Source organism: Embiotoca jacksoni, unplaced genomic scaffold, assembly GCF_022577435.1.
Source record: "Embiotoca jacksoni isolate LCO1_2020_lvr unplaced genomic scaffold, fEmbJac1.0.p SCAF_104, whole genome shotgun sequence".
Lineage (NCBI taxonomy): Eukaryota > Metazoa > Chordata > Actinopteri > Embiotocidae > Embiotoca > Embiotoca jacksoni.
Window position 1 is genome coordinate 603,772 of NW_027185235.1, and position 17,883 is coordinate 621,654.

The 17,883-nt window shown below is 46.5% G+C and overlaps 4 protein-coding genes across 8 annotated transcripts in view; 2 read left to right on the forward strand and 2 right to left on the reverse strand.

The window, feature by feature from the left end:
• Window positions 1–677, forward strand: part of ube2c (ubiquitin-conjugating enzyme E2C) — a 3,070-nt gene extending 2,393 nt beyond the window's left edge. For all 3 annotated transcript variants that reach the window (XM_069175297.1, XM_069175315.1, XM_069175306.1), the window contains exons 5-7: window positions 1–185; window positions 276–335; window positions 546–677. The exon at window positions 1–185 is cut by the window's left edge and continues 20 nt beyond it. In XM_069175297.1, coding sequence (XP_069031398.1) covers window positions 1–185; window positions 276–335; window positions 546–583 — 283 coding nt within the window. In that variant the 3' untranslated portion in view covers window positions 584–677. The remainder of the gene's footprint in view (window positions 186–275; window positions 336–545) is intronic.
• A 347-nt stretch (window positions 678–1,024) lies between these two features.
• LOC138214263 (regulator of G-protein signaling 9-binding protein) lies at window positions 1,025–3,090 on the reverse strand. Its single transcript, XM_069175711.1, has 5 exons — window positions 3,013–3,090; window positions 2,255–2,471; window positions 1,980–2,183; window positions 1,686–1,828; window positions 1,025–1,433 (listed from the first exon to the last, which is right to left on the reverse strand). The coding sequence occupies exons 2-5, from the start codon at window positions 2,454–2,456 to the stop codon at window positions 1,269–1,271; spliced, it is 714 nt and encodes a 237-aa protein (XP_069031812.1). The 5' UTR covers window positions 2,457–2,471; window positions 3,013–3,090; the 3' UTR covers window positions 1,025–1,268.
• Window positions 3,091–3,337: 247 nt separating this feature from the next.
• On the reverse strand, window positions 3,338–10,392 carry LOC138214251 (E3 ubiquitin-protein ligase RNF182). 3 transcript variants are annotated; one of them, XM_069175689.1, is made up of 8 exons: window positions 9,031–10,392; window positions 8,050–8,125; window positions 7,548–7,616; window positions 7,194–7,347; window positions 6,956–7,023; window positions 5,243–5,363; window positions 4,933–5,165; window positions 3,338–4,722 (listed from the first exon to the last, which is right to left on the reverse strand). In XM_069175689.1, exons 2-8 carry the CDS (start codon window positions 8,095–8,097, stop codon window positions 4,540–4,542), a joined length of 876 nt encoding a protein of 291 aa, XP_069031790.1. In that variant the 5' UTR covers window positions 8,098–8,125; window positions 9,031–10,392; the 3' UTR covers window positions 3,338–4,539. The 3 variants fall into 3 exon arrangements, with proteins under 3 accessions (XP_069031790.1, XP_069031781.1, XP_069031799.1); XM_069175680.1 differs by having other exon boundaries at window positions 4,933–5,168; window positions 9,031–10,380; XM_069175698.1 differs by having other exon boundaries at window positions 4,933–5,168; window positions 7,548–7,671; window positions 9,031–10,376.
• Window positions 10,393–12,253: 1,861 nt separating this feature from the next.
• On the forward strand, window positions 12,254–17,396 carry snrpb (small nuclear ribonucleoprotein polypeptides B and B1). The gene is made up of 7 exons (XM_069175740.1): window positions 12,254–12,376; window positions 16,002–16,153; window positions 16,260–16,371; window positions 16,490–16,642; window positions 16,730–16,859; window positions 17,021–17,152; window positions 17,269–17,396. The coding sequence occupies exons 1-7, from the start codon at window positions 12,374–12,376 to the stop codon at window positions 17,307–17,309; spliced, it is 723 nt and encodes a 240-aa protein (XP_069031841.1). The 5' UTR covers window positions 12,254–12,373; the 3' UTR covers window positions 17,310–17,396.
• The last annotated feature ends 487 nt before the right edge of the window (window positions 17,397–17,883 follow it).

Below are 17,883 nucleotides of genomic sequence, written 5' to 3' on the forward strand. Positions count from 1 at the left end.
CCGTCTGTCCCTCGACTTTCCGGCCGGTTATCCGTATCAGGCTCCTCGTGTGAAGTTCGTGACTCCGTGTTTTCATCCCAATGTGGACGATCAAGGTTTCATCTGTCTGGACATCCTGAAAGACAAATGGTCCGCGCTGTACGACGTCCGCTCCGTCCTGCTGTCCATCCAGAGCCTGCTGGGAGGTAACTAGTTCTACCAGGTTAACCTCTTCTACCAGGTTAACGAGGACAACTTGTTCCACACGGTAAAAACACCTTTGTTCTCCCGTGTAGAACCGAACAACGAGAGTCCTCTGAACACGACGGCTGCAGAACTGTGGGAGAACCCGGATGGTGAGAACCTCAAACTTTAACATGGAACCTTTAAACCAGGAACGGACTGCTGCGTTCAGGGTCGTCACATCGAGAAACAAACACGCCGTCTGTTGCTGATTGGCTGAATCCAAACGCTAATCTGATCGATGGGGTTTCCTTTGTCCCGACGGCTCCTGAACGCAGCATGGGAGATGAGATGTATTTCTGACTGCTGTTCTTGTCTTGCAGCCTTTAAAGCTCATCTCCACTCGACCTTCCAGAAGTGACGCAGCTCCTCGTTTCTTCTTCTTCTGTCCGTCTTCTGTTTGTAAAATATTTTTATGTTCTCGGCTCGCTGTTTAAATAAAGTTCTTAATTCAACGCCGCCTCCATTTGATTCCTGACGCATCCGTTTCTCCGCTGAATCCTCCCTCCGCTGTGTTTACGTTTTAAATCTGATTTTGTTGATCAGTCAGTGAAACTGGAGGATTTTCTTTATTTATTAGAATTCTTGTCAAATGGATCAGGAGATTAAAAACTGAAATCTGTCGCTGTTTGTTTTGAACTTTGACATTAACAGGCGCTAGCCTCGTTAGCTGCAGTGACAACATGAAGTGGCACATGGATCAAAATTTAATACCAATAAATCTACACTCCCATGATGCACTGCAGCAGAGCTACCCTCCCACGATGGGTAAAGAACCAAACATTTCATTCAGAGCACAGGTTGTATAGTGTGGTGCTTTTATTTTGACGGGGTTCCAGTCTGTTGGAGAAAGAACACATCAAATGTTCTGAATCCTCTAAGTTTGACAAAGATTTATGTTAAAATCAGAACTTCATCTGAGAGCATGAGCTTGTTAGGAAACTACTTCCTGATTTTAACATTTCACTTCCTGTGTGACTTGAATCCCTCGTCTGTCGCCGCAGCTCTAAACTTTTATTCTGGGATGTCTGATGGACGCTGAGCCTCTACCCGACACAGCTCAATCCGCAGCAGGCGGCCATCTTGTTGGTGTTGGCGACGACCTCGACCTCCATCAGGTCCTCCAGGGTGTCGTCTGGTTCGTCTATCTCACCGCGAGCTTCGGCCCACGCCGGCTGGGTCGCCTCCACTGACCAGAACGCAACAGGAACCTGCAGAACACCAACGGGTCCAAATGAACACCACCACATTCTCCAGGTAAAACTCAGTTACACCTGCTCAGGTGACCTGAACCCTCCTGCTGCTCTGCTGCTGCTGAGGGACCTCCCATCATGCACTGCTCCTCTCACCACACCAGTCAGCAGGTCTTACTGGACCTGCAGGGTTCTGGTCTGTGGTGTTCTGGATCTGAACCTTGTCTGTTTCCATACGTTCTAATAGGTTCTAACAGGGCATGTTCTCACTCTTGATTGCATCTCACTCAGCATGGCCTCCAGTCCTCTGATGTGATTGGTCAGATCAGGGTTAGGCTCCTCCTCCAAGGTGAGCCATGGTACCTGGACTGAAGCCACCCGTGCAGCCACGCCCACCACCCCGTCGATACATCCTGAGAGACAAGAGACAGACAGGTGGGAGGTTAGACAGGTGAGGATGTTGGACAAGTTCTGGAGGTTCCTAGAGACGTCCAAGTTCTGTTCTGAAGGGTTCTCAGGAGGTTCGGGTCTCCGTTAGAAAGAACGGTGTCGTGATCAGCTGACCTGTGTTGACCAGTGAGCGGCGGTTGTAGCGCTGAGTCAGAGGGAACTGTCCAATCAGATCGTTGACTTTATGCAGATCAGACAGGAAGCTCTCCAACGCCGACAGGAAGAGAACCCACAGACGCTCCGACACCTGTCTGTCCTCCACACCTGAGCGGGTGGAGTCACAGTCTGACAACAGGCGCAGCAGGCGGCGGCAAAGACCTGCAGACAGACAGGTGGCAGACAGACAGGCGGCAGACAGACAGGTGGCAGACAGACAGGTGTGTTTTTACCGCTGCAGATGCGGTGAGCCAGCGCTCTCGTCTCGTCCATCTCGTCTCGCAGGAAGCTGCCGTCCGCCGAGCTGCCGAGAGACACCGCCAGCTGCTGGAAACAGGAAGTGACCCGACTGAGAGCGTCCTGAGCGCGCTCACATTCACCCTGTTGTCTACGACGCGCTGCTAGTTCATCTACTGACCGACGCCACCGACTCATGATGTCATCATCCACCTGAGGGAGAGGAAGAGGAAGGTTGATACAGGAGGAGGAGGAGGAGACAGGTGACGACAGGTGAGGAGGAGACGAAGAGAGGTGAAGGGGAGACGGGAGGAGGAAGGTGGAGACGATGACGACAGTTGAGGAGGAAGAGGATGAGGAGGAGACAGGTGAGGAGGAGACAGAGGCGGGGGAGGAGACAGGAGAGGAGGGGAAGGAGTAGGAGGAGGAAGGTGGAGACGATGACGACAGGTGAGACGACGACAGTTGAGGATGAGGAGGAGACAGGTGAGGAGGAGACAGAGGCGGAGGAGACAATGACAGGTGAGGAGGAGACAGGAGGAGGCGGGTGAGGAGGAGGAAGGTGGAGACAGGAGGAGACAGGAGGAGGAGACAGGTGAGAAGGAGGAGGAAGGTGGAGAGGATGACGACAGGTGAGGAGGAGACAGTTCAGGAGGAGTTAGAGACAACGACAGGTGAGGAGGAGGAGGAGGAGACAGGTTAGGAGGAGTAAACTCACGGAGTAAACATCGTGAACATGGAGTAAATATCGTACCTGCTGCTGATCACGACTCGGTCCTCCGTCTTCTTCTGTGGTGGAGGACTGAGCAGCGTTTCTATAAACACTCTTCTTCTCTCCTCTCGGGGGACAGGAAGTGTTTTTAATTAACAAGAGCAGCTGAGTCCTCTCAGCGGGCTCCACTTCACCCTCAGTGCTGCCTGGCAGGAGACCTTCCCTGGAACATATTCACCTGTCCAGGTAACCTTCGTCCCGGTGATTTAGAGGCAGAAGGACCAGCTCAGGTGTCTCTCGTCTCTCGTCCAGCAACAGAACGTCTTCGTCTCTCAGATTTCATTAAACAGTAAAACTGCTTTCATCATTTACTTTATTCTTTATTCCTCATTATCATCACAGGTCAACGGGAGGCGCTGCCGTAACACCTGATTCTACAGCTGAACCTCCACAGGCTCCACCCACAACTCAGACAAGAAGTGACACATTAACTGACGCTCTTCATCATCATCATCACAGAATTCAGCTCTTCACTCATAATGCAGCAGACAGGAAGCAGGACTGTTAGCCTATCTTAGCATGAAAACTGAGAACAGATGCTATTAGCCTAGCTTAGCATGAACACTGTTGGGTTCACACATTGACTCTCCAGTTAACTTCAGACTTTACAGAATGTCTCCAATGTTTTCAGGAAAAAAAAACCATCACAAAAAACAACAACTGAGACTTCGTGGAGGACGACTGAACTCCAAAGCTGCTAACCAGTTAGCTGTTTAAAGTCTCCAACTGGTCACAGGGGTTTTATGTCTCTACTCATGGAGCTAGCCTAATAGTTTCCCTCTGCCTTCAGTCTTAGTTCTTTGTGCTAAGCTAGGCTAACAGTTTCCCTCTACTTTCAGTCTTTGTGCTAAGCTAGACTAATAATGTCTCAGGACTGGATGGTGAGAGTCATGTGACAGTGAGGACAGAAGCCAGGAGGGTCTGATGAACTGCTGAGCTACACAATCACAAACATTTATACATGTGTTTAGAACATGTTACATACAACATGTTAACAGTTTCTTTAACATGTTAATATTTACAGTCTGCACGAGGCGGCGACTCACTCCGCGACAGCTTTAAAGTCAGCATACAGACGTGTCCTCTGATTGGCCGACTGTCAGTCTGAGTTGATCAGCTGAACACAAAGGGGGGGGGGGGGGTGCTGGTATTCAAAGGAAAAGGGGTCAGAGTGATGTCAGAGTCTGGTGAGTCTGTCTACAGGTGTTCAGGGGGTTGTAGTTCTAGTGTCCAGTGTTCTGTTGTAGTTTCCATCGTTGCCATGCTGTTGGTTTGTCACTGTTGTTGCTATGGCTACATTGTGTAGTTTGGTCATCATGGCAACCTGTCGTGACGTGATCCTCGTCATGGCAGTGCGTTGTACTGTTGTTGTTGCCATGGTAGCATGTCATAATGTCGTTGTCATGGCACTGTGTTGCGATGCTGTCGTCATGGCAGCGGGTACTGATATTGTCTGATGCTGTTGTCATGGTCACACTATGTGACCTAACTGCGTTGTTGTCATCGTCGTCATGGCAGCGTGTGTGTGCGCCTGGCGAACGCCTCCATCAGTTCGTGGCAGAGACACTGACAGAAGCCGTAGAGGACGAGCAGCAGCAGCGTGGACGGAACCAGGCTGACCAGAACCACACCGAGCCACAGCTGACTGATCATCAGCAGGTAGATCCCCAGAGGCAGCGAGCTGAAGTACACCTGGACAACATAGCAGCATTGATGTCAGACACACCTGAAAAAACACACCTGAGCAAACGACACCTGAATAAACACACCTGAACAAACACACCTGAACAAACTCACCTGAACAAACAACAACTGAATAATCACACCTGAACAATCACACCTGTACACAGACACCTGGCTTTGCTTGTGGTTACTGGTTGGACTGGTTATGGATGTACTAACCAGACACAGCGCCCCCAGCAGGCAGCGCGGGAAGCTACGTGACGTCCAGGCGCGACACTTCTGAGCCGGCAGGTTGCAAGGTAGCGAATCCAGGCTGGAGGGGCGGTACAGACCAACCACATTGAGCATGCTCAGTGAGTCTGAGGACGGAGACTCCTCAGGCAGCTCCATGATGGTGATGACGAGACAGTCTGAGGAGCGGTGGGACCCGTCCACGCCTCCTCCTGCTCCTCCTGCTGCAGACAGAGAACTTTACGTCGGGAGAACAAAAATGAAAACACTCGCAAACAAACTCCTCGTGGATACTCACCGGTCAGACTGGTGGGACTCAACACCACCTCCCCTCCACCTCCTGCTGCTACTCCTCGCCGTGCTCGGTTCTGACAGGACAGAACAGCGAGGATGTGTCGGTCGTCCTCCATCAACCACACCTGAAGAAGAAGGGGAGGAGGAATGAGGAGCACCATGACCTCTTCGTTAAGGGCTCACCTCCTCGTTAGTAAATGAATGTCTCACCTCCTCATTAGTAAATGAATGTCTCACCTCCTTGTTAGTAAATTAATGTCTCACCTTATTAGTAAATGAATGTCTCACCTTGTTAGTAAATGAATGTCTCACCTCCTCGTTAGTAAATGAATGTCTCACCTCCTCGTTAGTAAATTAAAGTCTCACCTCCTCGTTAGTAAATGAATGTCTCACCTTCTCATTAGTAAATGAATGTCTCACTTTGTTAGTAAATGAATGTCTCACCTCCTCGTTAGTAAATGAATGTCTCACCTTCTTGTAAGTAAATGAATGTCTCACCTTGTCAGTAAATTAATGTATCACCTCCTCATTAATAAATGAATGTCTCACCTTGTTAGTAAATTAATGGCTCACCTCCTCGTTAGTAAATTAATGTCTCACCTTTTAGTAAATGAATGTCTCACCACCTCATTAGTAAATGAATGTCTCACCTCCTCGTTAGTAAATGAATGTCTCACCTCCTCGTTAGTAAATTAAAGTCTCACCTCCTCGTTAGTAAATGAATGTCTCACCTTCTCATTAGTAAATGAATGTCTCACCTCCTCATTAGTAAATGAATGTCTCACCTCCTCGTTAGTAAATGAATGTCTCACCTCCTCGTTAGTAAATTAAAGTCTCACCTCCTCGTTAGTAAATGAATGTCTCACCTTCTCATTAGTAAATGAATGTCTCACTTTGTTAGTAAATGAATGTCTCACCTCCTCGTTAGTAAATGAATGTCTCACCTTCTTGTAAGTAAATGAATGTCTCACCTTGTCAGTAAATTAATGTATCACCTCCTCATTAATAAATGAATGTCTCACCTTGTTAGTAAATTAATGGCTCACCTCCTCATTAGTAAATGAATGTCTCACCTCCTCGTTAGTAAATTAATGTCTCACCTTTTAGTAAATGAATGTCTCACCACCTCATTAGTAAATGAATGTCTCACCTCCTTGTTAGTAAATGAATGTCTCACCTCATTAGTAAATGAATGTCTCACCTCCTCGTTAGTAAATTAAAGTCTCACCTCGTTAGTAAATGAATGTCTCACCTTCTCATTCGTAAATGAATGTCTCACTTTGTTAGTAAATGAATGTCTCACCTTCTTGTAAGTAAATGAATGTCTCACCTTGTCAGTAAATTAATGTATCACCTCCTCATTAATAAATGAATGTCTCACCTTGTTAGTAAATTAATGGCTCACCTCCTCATTAGTAAATGAATGTCTCACCTCCTCGTTAGTAAATTAATGTCTCACCTCCTCGTTAGTAAATTAATGTCTCACCTTTTAGTAAATGAATGTCTCACCTCCTCGTTGGTAAATGAATGTCTCACCTCCTTGTTAGTAAATGAATGTCTCACCTCCTCGTTAGTAAATTAATGTCTCACCTCCTTGTTAGTAAATTAATGTCTCACCACCTTGTTAGTGAATTAATGTCTCACCTTGTTATCAAATTAGTCTCACCTCCTCGTTAGTAAATTAATGTCTCACCTTGTTAGTAAATTAATGTCTCACCTCCTCGTCAGGGACGTGTGTTTCGTGGCGACAGAAGGGACAGCTGATGATGGAGGGCGAAGAGTCTCCTGAAAACAGTCACATGACACACTGGATGATGAAAGAGCATCACCAACATGCTGTAATGTGATTGGTCCACCAGTATGGTGTCTGTTGATTGGTCCATGTCCTGCCGAAGATTCGTCTCGAGAAACTCACCTGGCAGGTAAACTCACCCTCGCCTGGGAGTTAAACTCACCCATATCTACCATCTTCTTCAGGCACTTGGCGCAGACTCGGTGCAGGCAGCCGAGCAGTTTGGGTTTCCGGCTGCGGGTGTCGTAACGGTTGTAGCAGATTTTACACTCGAGTTCCTCCAGAGTGTAAACCAGAGACTGAGCCCAGGTCTGCACCTGAACGCACCACAACCAAGACTTAATAACCCTGAACGCACTGCAACAGTGTTAATGACCCTGAACGCACCACAGGTGGACCCCGGTTCTGAAAGATTGTCGGACTGTTCATCCACACCAGTTCAGAACTTGAAATAAAAAGTTTGAAGTATTTCTGATGTGATGAGGTCACTGCAGGGAGGAATGATGGGAAATCTCACCCTGCCCTCCATCTCCCGGCCTGGCTCCTCCTCCTTCAGCTGGTTCATCCTATTGGCTGTCATCTTTACCTGAAGCAGGGGGAGGGACAGTGGTGGGTGGGGCTTAAATGAGGCTGTCACCTGACTGTAAAACACAAACAAACAAGCAAATAAAGTACTCCTTCAGTAAATAAAAGGAGAGTGCTGTCCTGCATAGTACCTCTATAGTACTACATAATACTGCATAGTACCTCTATAGTACTGCATAGTACCTCTACACTACTGCATAGTACCTCTATAGTACTGCATAATACTGCATAGTACCGCTATAATACTGCATAGTACCGCATAGTACCACAGACAACCTCCTTAGTGCTGCAGAGTACTACAAAGTACTACAGAGTACTGCAGAATACTATAGAGTAAAAATACTGTGACTAGACTTTAAGAACTGTTTTTCCTTTCAAGCTCTAACAGGACACTTCCTGCTTTTGTTTCCAAGGAGACCACACTGCAGACACACCTGACTCCAGATCAGCTGATCAGTGAGACAGTCTGAGAGTACGTCCATCAGTCCAAGCAGGACACCAGATGTCCATCTAGAGAGAAACGGGGGGACATGTCGGAGACAGAGAGACAGGTCGGAGACAGAGAGACAGCTCATCCTGTTGTTGTTTACTGTCTTCTCTGATTTACTATTTTAATGCAAACAACAAATCATTGAGCTGCTACACACACTCTCTCACACACTCACACACACTCACACACACACACACACACACACACACACACACACACTGTGTATTAATAGACTGCAGCTGTTATATAACAAGGAAACGGGGGCAGCGATGCTGACATTGCTATAGCAACAGGTTTACCTGAACCTGAACTTCAGCTCAGCCAATGAGACATCACGTTATTGATCAGAAACACGCTGTAACTCCTTCAGTCTGTAGCAGGATCGATCAGGATCAATAAGGATCAATAAAGATTGATCAGGATCAATAAGGATCGATCAGGATCATTAAGGATCAATAAAGATTGATCAGGATCGATCAGGATCAATAAGGATCAATCAGGATCATTAAAGATCGATCAGGATCGATCAAGATCATTAAGGATCGATCAGGATCATTAAGGATCGATCAGGATCTTTCCTTCCCCTCAGACAGGTGAACTCAGTTTAGCTGCAGTTCAATCATTGATCGAGTATTGATCACATCTGTCAGGATGTTTTTATTTTGAAAGTCTGGTCTGTTTCCTGAAGTCAAACTTATTTTTTGTGATGTCAGATGTTTTTATTTTTGTTAATTAAAGGCTTTCGTTTCTGCAGTGATGCTCAGGTTCCTATTTGGAGAAACACTCGTTATTGATCTGCAAATAATCCCAGACAGGTGGACAGGTGACCACCCCACCTGAGACTATGACATCATCCTTGAGGCTGTGACATCATCACTGATCGGTTCAGGACAAAACAAGGAAATGGTGACATGTTGCTGCTCACCTGGTGATGATGGAGGCTCAGGTGATGGTTGTTGGTTGGTGTAGATGTAGTTGCAAGTTGTGTTGCTGTAGATGTAGTTACAGGTTGTGTTGCTGTAGATGTAGTTACAGGTTGTGTTGCTGTAGATGTAGTTACAGGTTGTGTTGTTGTAGATCTGGTTGCAGGTTGTGTTGCTGTAGATCTGGTTGCAGGTTGTGTTGCTGTAGATGTAGTTGCAGGTTGTGTTGCTGTAGATGTAGTTGCAGGTTGTGTTGTTGTAGATCTGGTTGCAGGTTGTGTTGCTGTAGATCTGGTTGCAGGTTGTGTTGCTGTAGATCTGGTTGCAGGTTGTGTTGCTGTAGATGTAGTTGCAGGTTGTGTTGCTGTAGATGTAGTTGCAGGTTGTGTTGCTGTAGATCTGGTTGCAGGTTGTGTTGCTGTAGATGTAGTTGCAGGTTGTGTTGCTGTAGATGTAGTTGCTGTAGATGTAGTTGCAGGTTGTGTTGCTGTAGATCTAGTTGCAGGTTGTGTTGCTGTAGATGTAGTTGCAGGTTGTGTTGCTGTAGATGTAGCTGCAGGTTGCGTTGCTGTAAGCCTCCCTCACACTGAACCAAGACACTGTCCTGTTACTACTTCCTGTTGCTGTAGTTGCTGTAGTCTCCCACAGGTTGTAGCAACATGTTGCTCGTTTAACATCCAAAGGTTATTTCCACATTGCTGGAGATGCAGCTGTTACAGGTTGAGTTGCTACCGTCCTTCCTGGTGAATATTGATCACCAGTTGCTGGTTGCCGCGGTCTCCTTTCAGCTCAAAGCGACACTGCAGTAGCGATTCTAGTTCTGATCATCGAGTTGCAGTGACTGCTGGTTCTGGTTCTGATCATCGAGTTGCCGTACCTGGAGTTGCTGTCAGACAGGTTGCTGCAGTATCTCAGATTGCAGCAACATGGTTGTCATCAACAGTTCATGTGTCCGCTGGAGGAGGTGACGTCAGACTGAAGCAGCAACAGTCTGGTTCTGGTTCTGGTTCTGGCTGCGGTGCTGTGTTCCGTCCGGTTGAAGCGCCGCTGCAGCAGATGGACCGGCGTTCTGTTGCTGTGTCGTCACTGCGGTAGTTGACCGTCATCAGCCTCATTAACAGTCTGTCGACGTCGCGCGCTTCCGGAGGACAACGCAGGGAAGCTAATGGGCTAACGGCTCCCTGTGTCGGTCGCTGGTCGCCCGTTGTTGGTCCGGAAGGTTCCGGTCGCTCACCGGGGCTGGTCTCGGTGACTCACCGTCTCGCCTTCGTCTCACTGCAGCGCGCGACCGGTGGCGGGAGCCCGGTAACCATGGCAACCGTTATGGAGCTGGATGACGGGAGACCTCGAAGTGATGATGAACAGCAGGATCGATAACGTGATCAGTTGCTACAAAGACAAACAGGAGCATCAATAATGAAACGTATTATTAAAGTGTTCATCAATCAGAGTCAATCAGCTGTTCGATCAGCTGTTTTAATCTATTGAAGAAAAGGAGCAGCTCCGTCTTTATAATAATCAATAATGTGGCTCCGATCAACAGGTTATCGATGTTGTTTCACTTTAATTGATCTGTTGTTGTTGTTGTTTTTATAAACAAATGAAGTTTGATTAAAACAATCTGCGGTGATTTACTGATCAATCATTTATTTTGATCAGAATTTTTGAATGATCAACATTTTATTGAAGGGAAACAAACAAGAATCAATTCATTTAATTTGATCAATAACTATTTCCACACTCGTGAAATAATAAACGGACCATCGATTCATTGTCTATTGATTATTGATCCTCTCAGATTATTGATCCCGGTGGTCCTTGTGTCTGTGACTCTCAGGTAAACAACCCTGTTTTACAACTGCAAATAAAACATTAAATGTTGAAACATGGATTTTATCCTGATATAGTTTTGAAAGTGAAATGTGGTCCCATTCTTGCCTGATAGAGGATTTCAGCTGCTCAACAGTTCAGGGTCTCCTTTGTTGTATTGTTCATGTCCTGATGCTCCAGATGTTTTCAATGATTGACAGGTGTGGACTGCAGGAGGCCAGTTTATCAGCGGACTCTTCTACTAGAGAACCATGCTGTTGGAATACGTGCAGAATGTGGTTGGACGTTGTTCGGCTGAAATAAACAAGACCTTCCCTGAAAGAGACGTTGTCTGGATGGCAGCATATGTTGCTCCAAAACCTGAATATATCATTCAGCATTAATGCTTCCTTCCAGATGTTCAAGCTACCCATGCCATGTGCACTAATGCATCCTGTACCATCACAGATGCTGGCTTTAGAACTGAGCTGATAACAAGCTGGATGGTCCCTCTCCTCTGCGGTGTTTCTGGATCATGTTTCTATCTGGTTTCTTCTTTGGAGAGTTTTAACATCATTTGTGGACGCAGCGATGAACTGTGTTCACAGACGATGGTTTTTCACAAGTGTTCCTGAGCCCATGCAGTGATTTCCACTCCAGAATAGTGTGTTTTTAATGCAGTGCTGCCTGAGGGCCCGAAGATCACCACCATCCAATATTGGTTTCCAGCCTTGTCCCTTGTGTTCAGAGATTTCTCCAGATTCTCTGAATCTTTTAATGATATTATGAACCGTAGACGATGAAATCCACTAATTCTTTGTAGTTTTACATTGAAGAACATTATTCTTAGATTGTTGAACTATTTTTCAACACAGTCTTTCAGAGTGGTGAACCTCTCCCCATCTTCACTGGAGAGACTCTGCCTCTCTGAAATTATCTTTTTATACCCAATCATGTTACTGATCTGTTGCGATGGTAACCTTATTAGTTGTCAAATGTTCCTGCAGGTTTTTCTTTTTTCTTTTTTTGCGTTAGACAACTCTCACAAAATGTTTTAATCATGTTGCTGGCAAAAAATTCGAAATGATTCTATATTTATTTTCATCAAACAATATGTTGTCTTTGGTCAATTTTCAATTAAATATTAGTTCACATCAATTACAATTTCAATTTCAATTACAATAATCACATTTTGTTTTATTTAGATTTTACAGCATCCCATCTTGTTCACCGTCAGGTTTCCAGTCCATCATTTCCCACCCGATCTATATTATTGATCTTGTATTAAACAATTGATCAGAAGTGGCAGGTGAAACGGCCTCCGGAAAGGTTTTTCAACCTTATTAATGGTTCCAGTAGGAACTCTTTTAGACTGCCTCAGGTTTTGGGTAGGAAAGTTTCCACTGCGCACATCACCCTTTGCGTCACTTCCTGTAATCTGTGCTAAAGACGGCCTGGCGGGAGCTCCGCAGGTCAATTTTTTTTTAGGTTTGTTCGGTGAATCCGGCGTGAATCGGAGCCATCAGAACCGCAAACATGGTGAGTGTCTACCGGATAGAGTCGCTGCGGACTGCCCGCCGCGGGGAGCTCCGTATTTCTCCGGTTTACGGTCTACTTTAACGATGGCGGCAGTTTGAATGAACGTTGGACGGACGTCGGCGAGGAGCCGCGGATTGGCGGTTAAATCGATCAGTAATCACATTGATTGCTGTTCGATCTTCGGTCCGTTAACGGGCTTCTCAATGAACGGCCAGTAGTTTATCGGGACCGGCTGCTCCGGTGTTCCGGCGAGGTCGGTGCCCGGATGAAACCTTTGTGTACCGGCTGTAACGTTTCAAGGCAGTCGGTGGTTCCGGTTCAGTTTACTGAGAATGCTAATGGAGCTAACGGCTAACGTTGCTCCCGAACCGGAACCCACGGAACAAAGACCGACCACCGCACAGTGTGTGTGTGTGTGTGTGTCGTGTTTGTGTGTGTGTCTGTAGTGTGTGTGTTGTGTGTGTCTGTAGTGTGTAGTGTGTGTGTCTGTAGTGTGTCTGTAGTGTGTAGTGTGTGTGTAGTGTGTGTGTCTGTAGTGTGTTGTGTGTGTAGTGTGTGTGTGTGTGTGTGTGTGTCTGTAGTGTGTGTGTAGTGTGTGTGTGTTGTGTGTGTCTGTAGTGTGTGTGTGTCTGTAGTGTGTTGTGTGTGTGTGTGTAGTGTGTGTGTGTCTGTAGTGTGTAGTGTGTGTGTGTGTGTGTGTGTCTGTAGTGTGTTGTGTGTGTGTAGTGTGTGTGTGTGTGTCTGTAGTGTGTGTCTAGTGTGTTGTGTGTGTAGTGTGTGTGTGTGTGTGTAGTGTGTCTGTAGTGTGTGTGTGTAGTGTTGTGTGTGTGTGTAGTGTGTTGTGTGTGTGTAGTGTTGTGTGTGTGTCTAGTGTGTGTGTGTGTCTGTAGTGTGTGTGTGTAGTGTTGTGTGTGTGTCTGTAGTGTGTGTGTGTGTGTGTGTGTGTTTGTAGTGTGTGTGTTGTGTGTGTGTGTTGTGTGTAGTGTGTGTGTGTGTGTGTTGTGTGTGTGTTTGTAGTGTGTGTGTAGTGTGTGTGTTGTGTGTAGTGTGTTTGTGTGTGTGTTTGTAGTGTGTGTGTTGTGTGTGTGTAGTGTGTGTGTTGTGTGTGTGTTGTGTGTGTGTGTGTGTGTGTGTTGTGTGTGTGTTTGTAGTGTGTGTGTAGTGTGTGTGTAGTGTGTGTGTGTGTGTGTGTGTGTTGTGTGTGTGTTTGTAGTGTGTGTGTTGTGTGTGTGTAGTGTGTGTGTTGTGTGTAGTGTGTGTGTGTGTTGTGTGTGTGTTTGTAGTGTGTGTGTAGTGTGTGTAGTGTGTGTAGTGTGTTTGTGTGTGTGTGTGTAGTGTGTGTGTTGTGTGTGTGTAGTGTGTGTGTTGTGTGTGTGTAGTGTGTGTGTTGTGTGTGTGTGTGTGTTTGTAGTGTGTGTGTAGTGTGTGTGTTGTGTGTAGTGTGTGTGTGTGTGTGTGTTGTGTGTGTGTTTGTAGTGTGTGTGTAGTGTGTGTGTTGTGTGTAGTGTGTGTGTGTGTTGTGTGTGTGTAGTGTGTAGTGTGTGTGTTGTGTGTGTGTAGTGTGTGTGTTGTGTGTAGTGTGTGTGTGTGTTGTGTGTGTGTTTGTAGTGTGTGTGTAGTGTGTGTGTTGTGTGTTGTGTGTGTGTAGTGTGTGTGTTGTGTGTGTGTAGTGTGTGTGTTGTGTGTGTGTGTGTGTGTGTGTTGTGTGTGTGTTTGTAGTGTGTGTGTGTGTTGTGTGTAGTGTGTGTGTGTGTGTGTGTGTTGTGTGTGTGTTTGTAGTGTGTGTGTTGTGTGTAGTGTGTGTGTGTGTTGTGTGTGTGTTGTGTGTGTGTGTTGTGTGTAGTGTGTGTGTGTGTGTTTGTAGTGTGTGTGTAGTGTGTGTGTTGTGTGTAGTGTGTGTGTGTAGTGTGTGTGTAGTGTGTGTGTTGTGTGTAGTGTGTGTGTTGTGTGTAGTGTGTGTGTGTGTTTGTAGTGTGTGTGTAGTGTGTGTGTGTTTGTAGTGTGTGTGTAGTGTGTGTAGTGTGTGTGTGTCCTGGACATTTAGACTTTATTAATCCCACAACGGTTCATTTACTCGTCATGGCAGCATAGAAACATAAGAAAACATTTACAAATCCATGTTATAAAATAAGATTGATAAAAAAAATAATTATTTTAGAAAAAAAATAAGAGCAATGAATAAATACGCACTATATACACAAATAAAATAAAATAAATCTGTCGTGTGTAATTTTCATTTATATTTTTATATTGATCAATAAATGACTAAAATTCTCATCCTGTTTGTTTACTCCGAGGTAGTTTGTTTACTCTGAGGAGGTGGTTTGTTTACTGTGAGGAGGTGGTTTGTTTACTCAGAGGTAGTTTGTTTACTCTGAGGAGGTGGTTTGTTTACTCTGAGAAGGTTTGTTTACTGTGAGGAGGTGGTTTGTTTACTCCGAGGTGGTTTGTTTACTCTGAGGAGGTTTGTTTACTGTGAGGAGGTGGTTTGTTTACTCCGAGGTGGTTTGTTTACTCCGAGGAGGTGGTTTGTTTACTGTGAGGAGGTGGTTTGTTTACTCCGAGGTGGTTTGTTTACTCTGAGGAGGTGGTTTGTTTACTCTGAGGAGGTGGTTTGTTTACTGTGAGGAGGTGGTTTGTTTACTCAGAGGTAGTTTGTTTACTCTGAGGAGGTGGTTTGTTTACTCTGAGAAGGTTTGTTTACTGTGAGGAGGTGGTTTGTTTACTCCGAGGTGGTTTGTTTACTCTGAGGAGGTTTGTTTACTGTGAGGAGGTGGTTTGTTTACTCCGAGGTGGTTTGTTTACTCCGAGGAGGTGGTTTGTTTACTGTGAGGAGGTGGTTTGTTTACTCCGAGGTGGTTTGTTTACTCTGAGGAGGTGGTTTGTTTACTCTGAGGAGGTGGTTTGTTTACTGTGAGGAGGTGGTTTGTTTACTCTGAGGAGGTTTGTTTACTGTGAGGAGGTGGTTTGTTTACTCCGAGGTGGTTTGTTTACTCCGAGGAGGTGGTTTGTTTACTGTGAGGAGGTGGTTTGTTTACTCCGAGGTGGTTTGTTTACTCTGAGGAGGTGGTTTGTTTACTGTGAGGAGGTGGTTTGTTTACTCTGAGGAGGTGGTTTGTTTACTCAGGTGTGTAGTGAGGTTGATTACATCCTGTTCAGGTAAACTGACTTGATCAGGAACAAACTGGAGCTAACAGCTAATCGCTAACAGCAGGTTTTAGTTGCACTTATTAAACATGAAACCTGACGGACCAATCAGCTGTTAGACATGCAGATGATCAATGAGTCATCCTGCTGCACAGCCTCAGGGATGAGAACCATAAATATTGATCCTGAAACACGCTAAACGACATTAACGAGGCGGGACACGCTCTGAACATGTCTGTCAGAGATCCACACGTTACCTCGGAGACCACGATTGGAAACAGGAAGTTCTACAGTCAGGCTTTTATTTTGATGGTCAGAGGAAACAATCAGTTTGTTTCTGCGGGATCAATAAGTTGATGTTTACCGAGACACGTAATCAATAAGAGCCGATCGATCGTCTGACTGATCAGCTGATCGGTCTTCCCTGACATGATGTAGCGATGATGTCACAGTGCCGTGTTCTGTGATTGGCTCTCAGACGGTGGGGAAGAGCAGCAAGATGCTGCAGCACATCGACTTCAGGATGAGGTGCATCCTGCAGGACGGACGGATCTTCATCGGAACCTTCAAGGCCTTCGACAAACACATGAACCTGATCCTGTGTGACTGTGATGAGTTCAGGAAGATCAAGTAAGTGTGTCCGCACTCTACCGGGTTCTGAGTTTCATTTACCCTGAGGCGAAGTGGAAAACTGTCGCAATGCATGCTGGGTAATGAAGTTGTTTCCCTCCTTCAGGCCGAAGAACTCAAAGCAGCCCGAGCGGGAGGAGAAGAGGGTTCTAGGTCTGGTTCTGCTAAGGGGGGAGAACCTGGTCTCAATGACAGTGGAGGGCCCGCCCCCGAAAGATGTGAGTGTCAGCTGCAGCCAATAGGGGCGCAGCAACTGATGGAGTCCACCAACATGTTCAATAAAACTTTATTTAAAACAGTTTGAGTAGTTAACCTCTGACCCCCTCCCTCCATCAGACCGGGATTGCCCGGGTCCCGTTGGCAGGTGTGGCTGGCGGTCCAGGTGTGGGTCGGGCGGCGGGTCGCGGTGTCCCTGCAGGAGCTCCGATGCCTCAGGCCCCGGCTGGACTCGCTGGGCCCGTCAGAGGAGTGGGTGGCCCTTCGCAGCAGGTAACCATGGAAACGGCAGCCATTCTGTAGTCAGGTGAGGCGTGTGTGCGTGCACTCAGGCGCTGATAGCTTCCTGTGTATGTCCAGGTGATGACCCCGCAGGGCAGAGGGACTGTTGCCGCGGCAGCAGCAGGAGCCAGCATCGCTGGGGCCCCAACACAGTATCCACCTGGACGAGGAGCCCCGCCCCCAATGGGCAGAGGAGCCCCACCTCCAGGTAAGGCAGCAACGTGATGACCAACAGGTTTCAGTGTGTAGGAGGCGACAGTGAGCAACAACCTAGAACCCTAACCCCTTAGCAACCACACAGTGACCTGCCTCCTAGCTACCGACTCCTTCTGTGTGCTGATTGGTTGTTCCCTGTCTCCTCCCCTGCAGGTATGATGGGCCCACCCCCTGGCATGCGGCCCCCCATGGGTCCTCCAATGGGCATGCCTCCTGGTCCAGGTCGAGGAGCTCCGATGGGGATGCCCCCCCCTGGTATGAGGCCACCTCCCCCCGGCATGAGAGGTAAGTTGTTGCCATAGAGATGGGTTTGGTCAGCCCCCTGAGGAGCCAATCAGATAACAGCATGGTTTATTACTTCATTGTAAACTGATCATGTGACCTCTACTCTTCTGTTTCAGGACCACCCCCTCCTGGGATGAGACCGCCCCCCCGGCCCTGAAGAAGCCCCGCCCCCTCACACTCACCTGTTGTATAGTTGTTTTTTACCTGCTGGTTTGTGTTTAATAAAGTTTTCATTTGGATTTCAGTTGGCTTGGTTTTATAGTTTCCATGGTAACGGTTCCAAAGAGGTCTGGTGTACCAGCCAATCAGAGGTCAGATCAATTCATTATTATTCAAACTGGAGGCAGAGCCACTACAATATTACACTACAGTTCTACTCTACTGTACGACACTACTGTACTACAATATTACACTACTGTACTACTCTACTGTACTACAATATTACACTACAGTACTACTCTACTGTACTACAACACTACTGTAAAGTTGAACTGAAAGTTTTCAACATTTAAAATGAACAGAGTTAAAAAGTGAAGAATAAACATTAATCATCAGTTACATGCATACACAGTGGAGGAAATAATTATTTGATCTCCTGCCCATTTTGTAAGTTTGTCCACTGACAGAAATGAACGGCTCCATCATCGGCTACAAACTGGACAGCCTGGAAAAGGAGGTGGAGAGGAGGACGCTGAACAAACTATTATCCATATTGGATAATCCTGACCACC

What these genes read in the sequence shown, in the direction of transcription:
- LOC138214263 (XM_069175711.1), bottom strand. Translation starts at nt 2,456, where the DNA reads ATGAGTCGGTGGCGTCGGTCAGTAGATGAACTAGCAGCGCGTCGTAGA. An exon ending in CCGCTCACTGGTCAACACAG is followed by an intron (nt 1,829 to 1,979) that starts GTCAGCTGATCA and finishes CTTGTCTCTCAG; the next exon opens with GATGTATCGACGGGGTGGTG. An exon ending in TGAGTGAGATGCAATCAAGA is followed by an intron (nt 1,434 to 1,685) that starts GTGAGAACATGC and finishes GGTGTTCTGCAG; the next exon opens with GTTCCTGTTGCGTTCTGGTC.
- LOC138214251 (XM_069175680.1), bottom strand. Translation starts at nt 8,097, where the DNA reads ATGGACGTACTCTCAGACTGTCTCACTGATCAGCTGATCTGGAGTCAG. An exon ending in CACACGTCCCTGACGAGGAG is followed by an intron (nt 5,364 to 6,955) that starts GTGAGACATTAA and finishes CTTCTTCTTCAG; the next exon opens with GTGTGGTTGATGGAGGACGA. An exon ending in GAGTCCCACCAGTCTGACCG is followed by an intron (nt 5,169 to 5,242) that starts GTGAGTATCCAC and finishes CTCTGTCTGCAG; the next exon opens with CAGGAGGAGCAGGAGGAGGC.
- snrpb (XM_069175740.1), top strand. An exon ending in AGGGCCCGCCCCCGAAAGAT is followed by an intron (nt 16,372 to 16,489) that starts GTGAGTGTCAGC and finishes TCCCTCCATCAG; the next exon opens with ACCGGGATTGCCCGGGTCCC. An exon ending in TGGGTGGCCCTTCGCAGCAG is followed by an intron (nt 16,643 to 16,729) that starts GTAACCATGGAA and finishes GTGTATGTCCAG; the next exon opens with GTGATGACCCCGCAGGGCAG.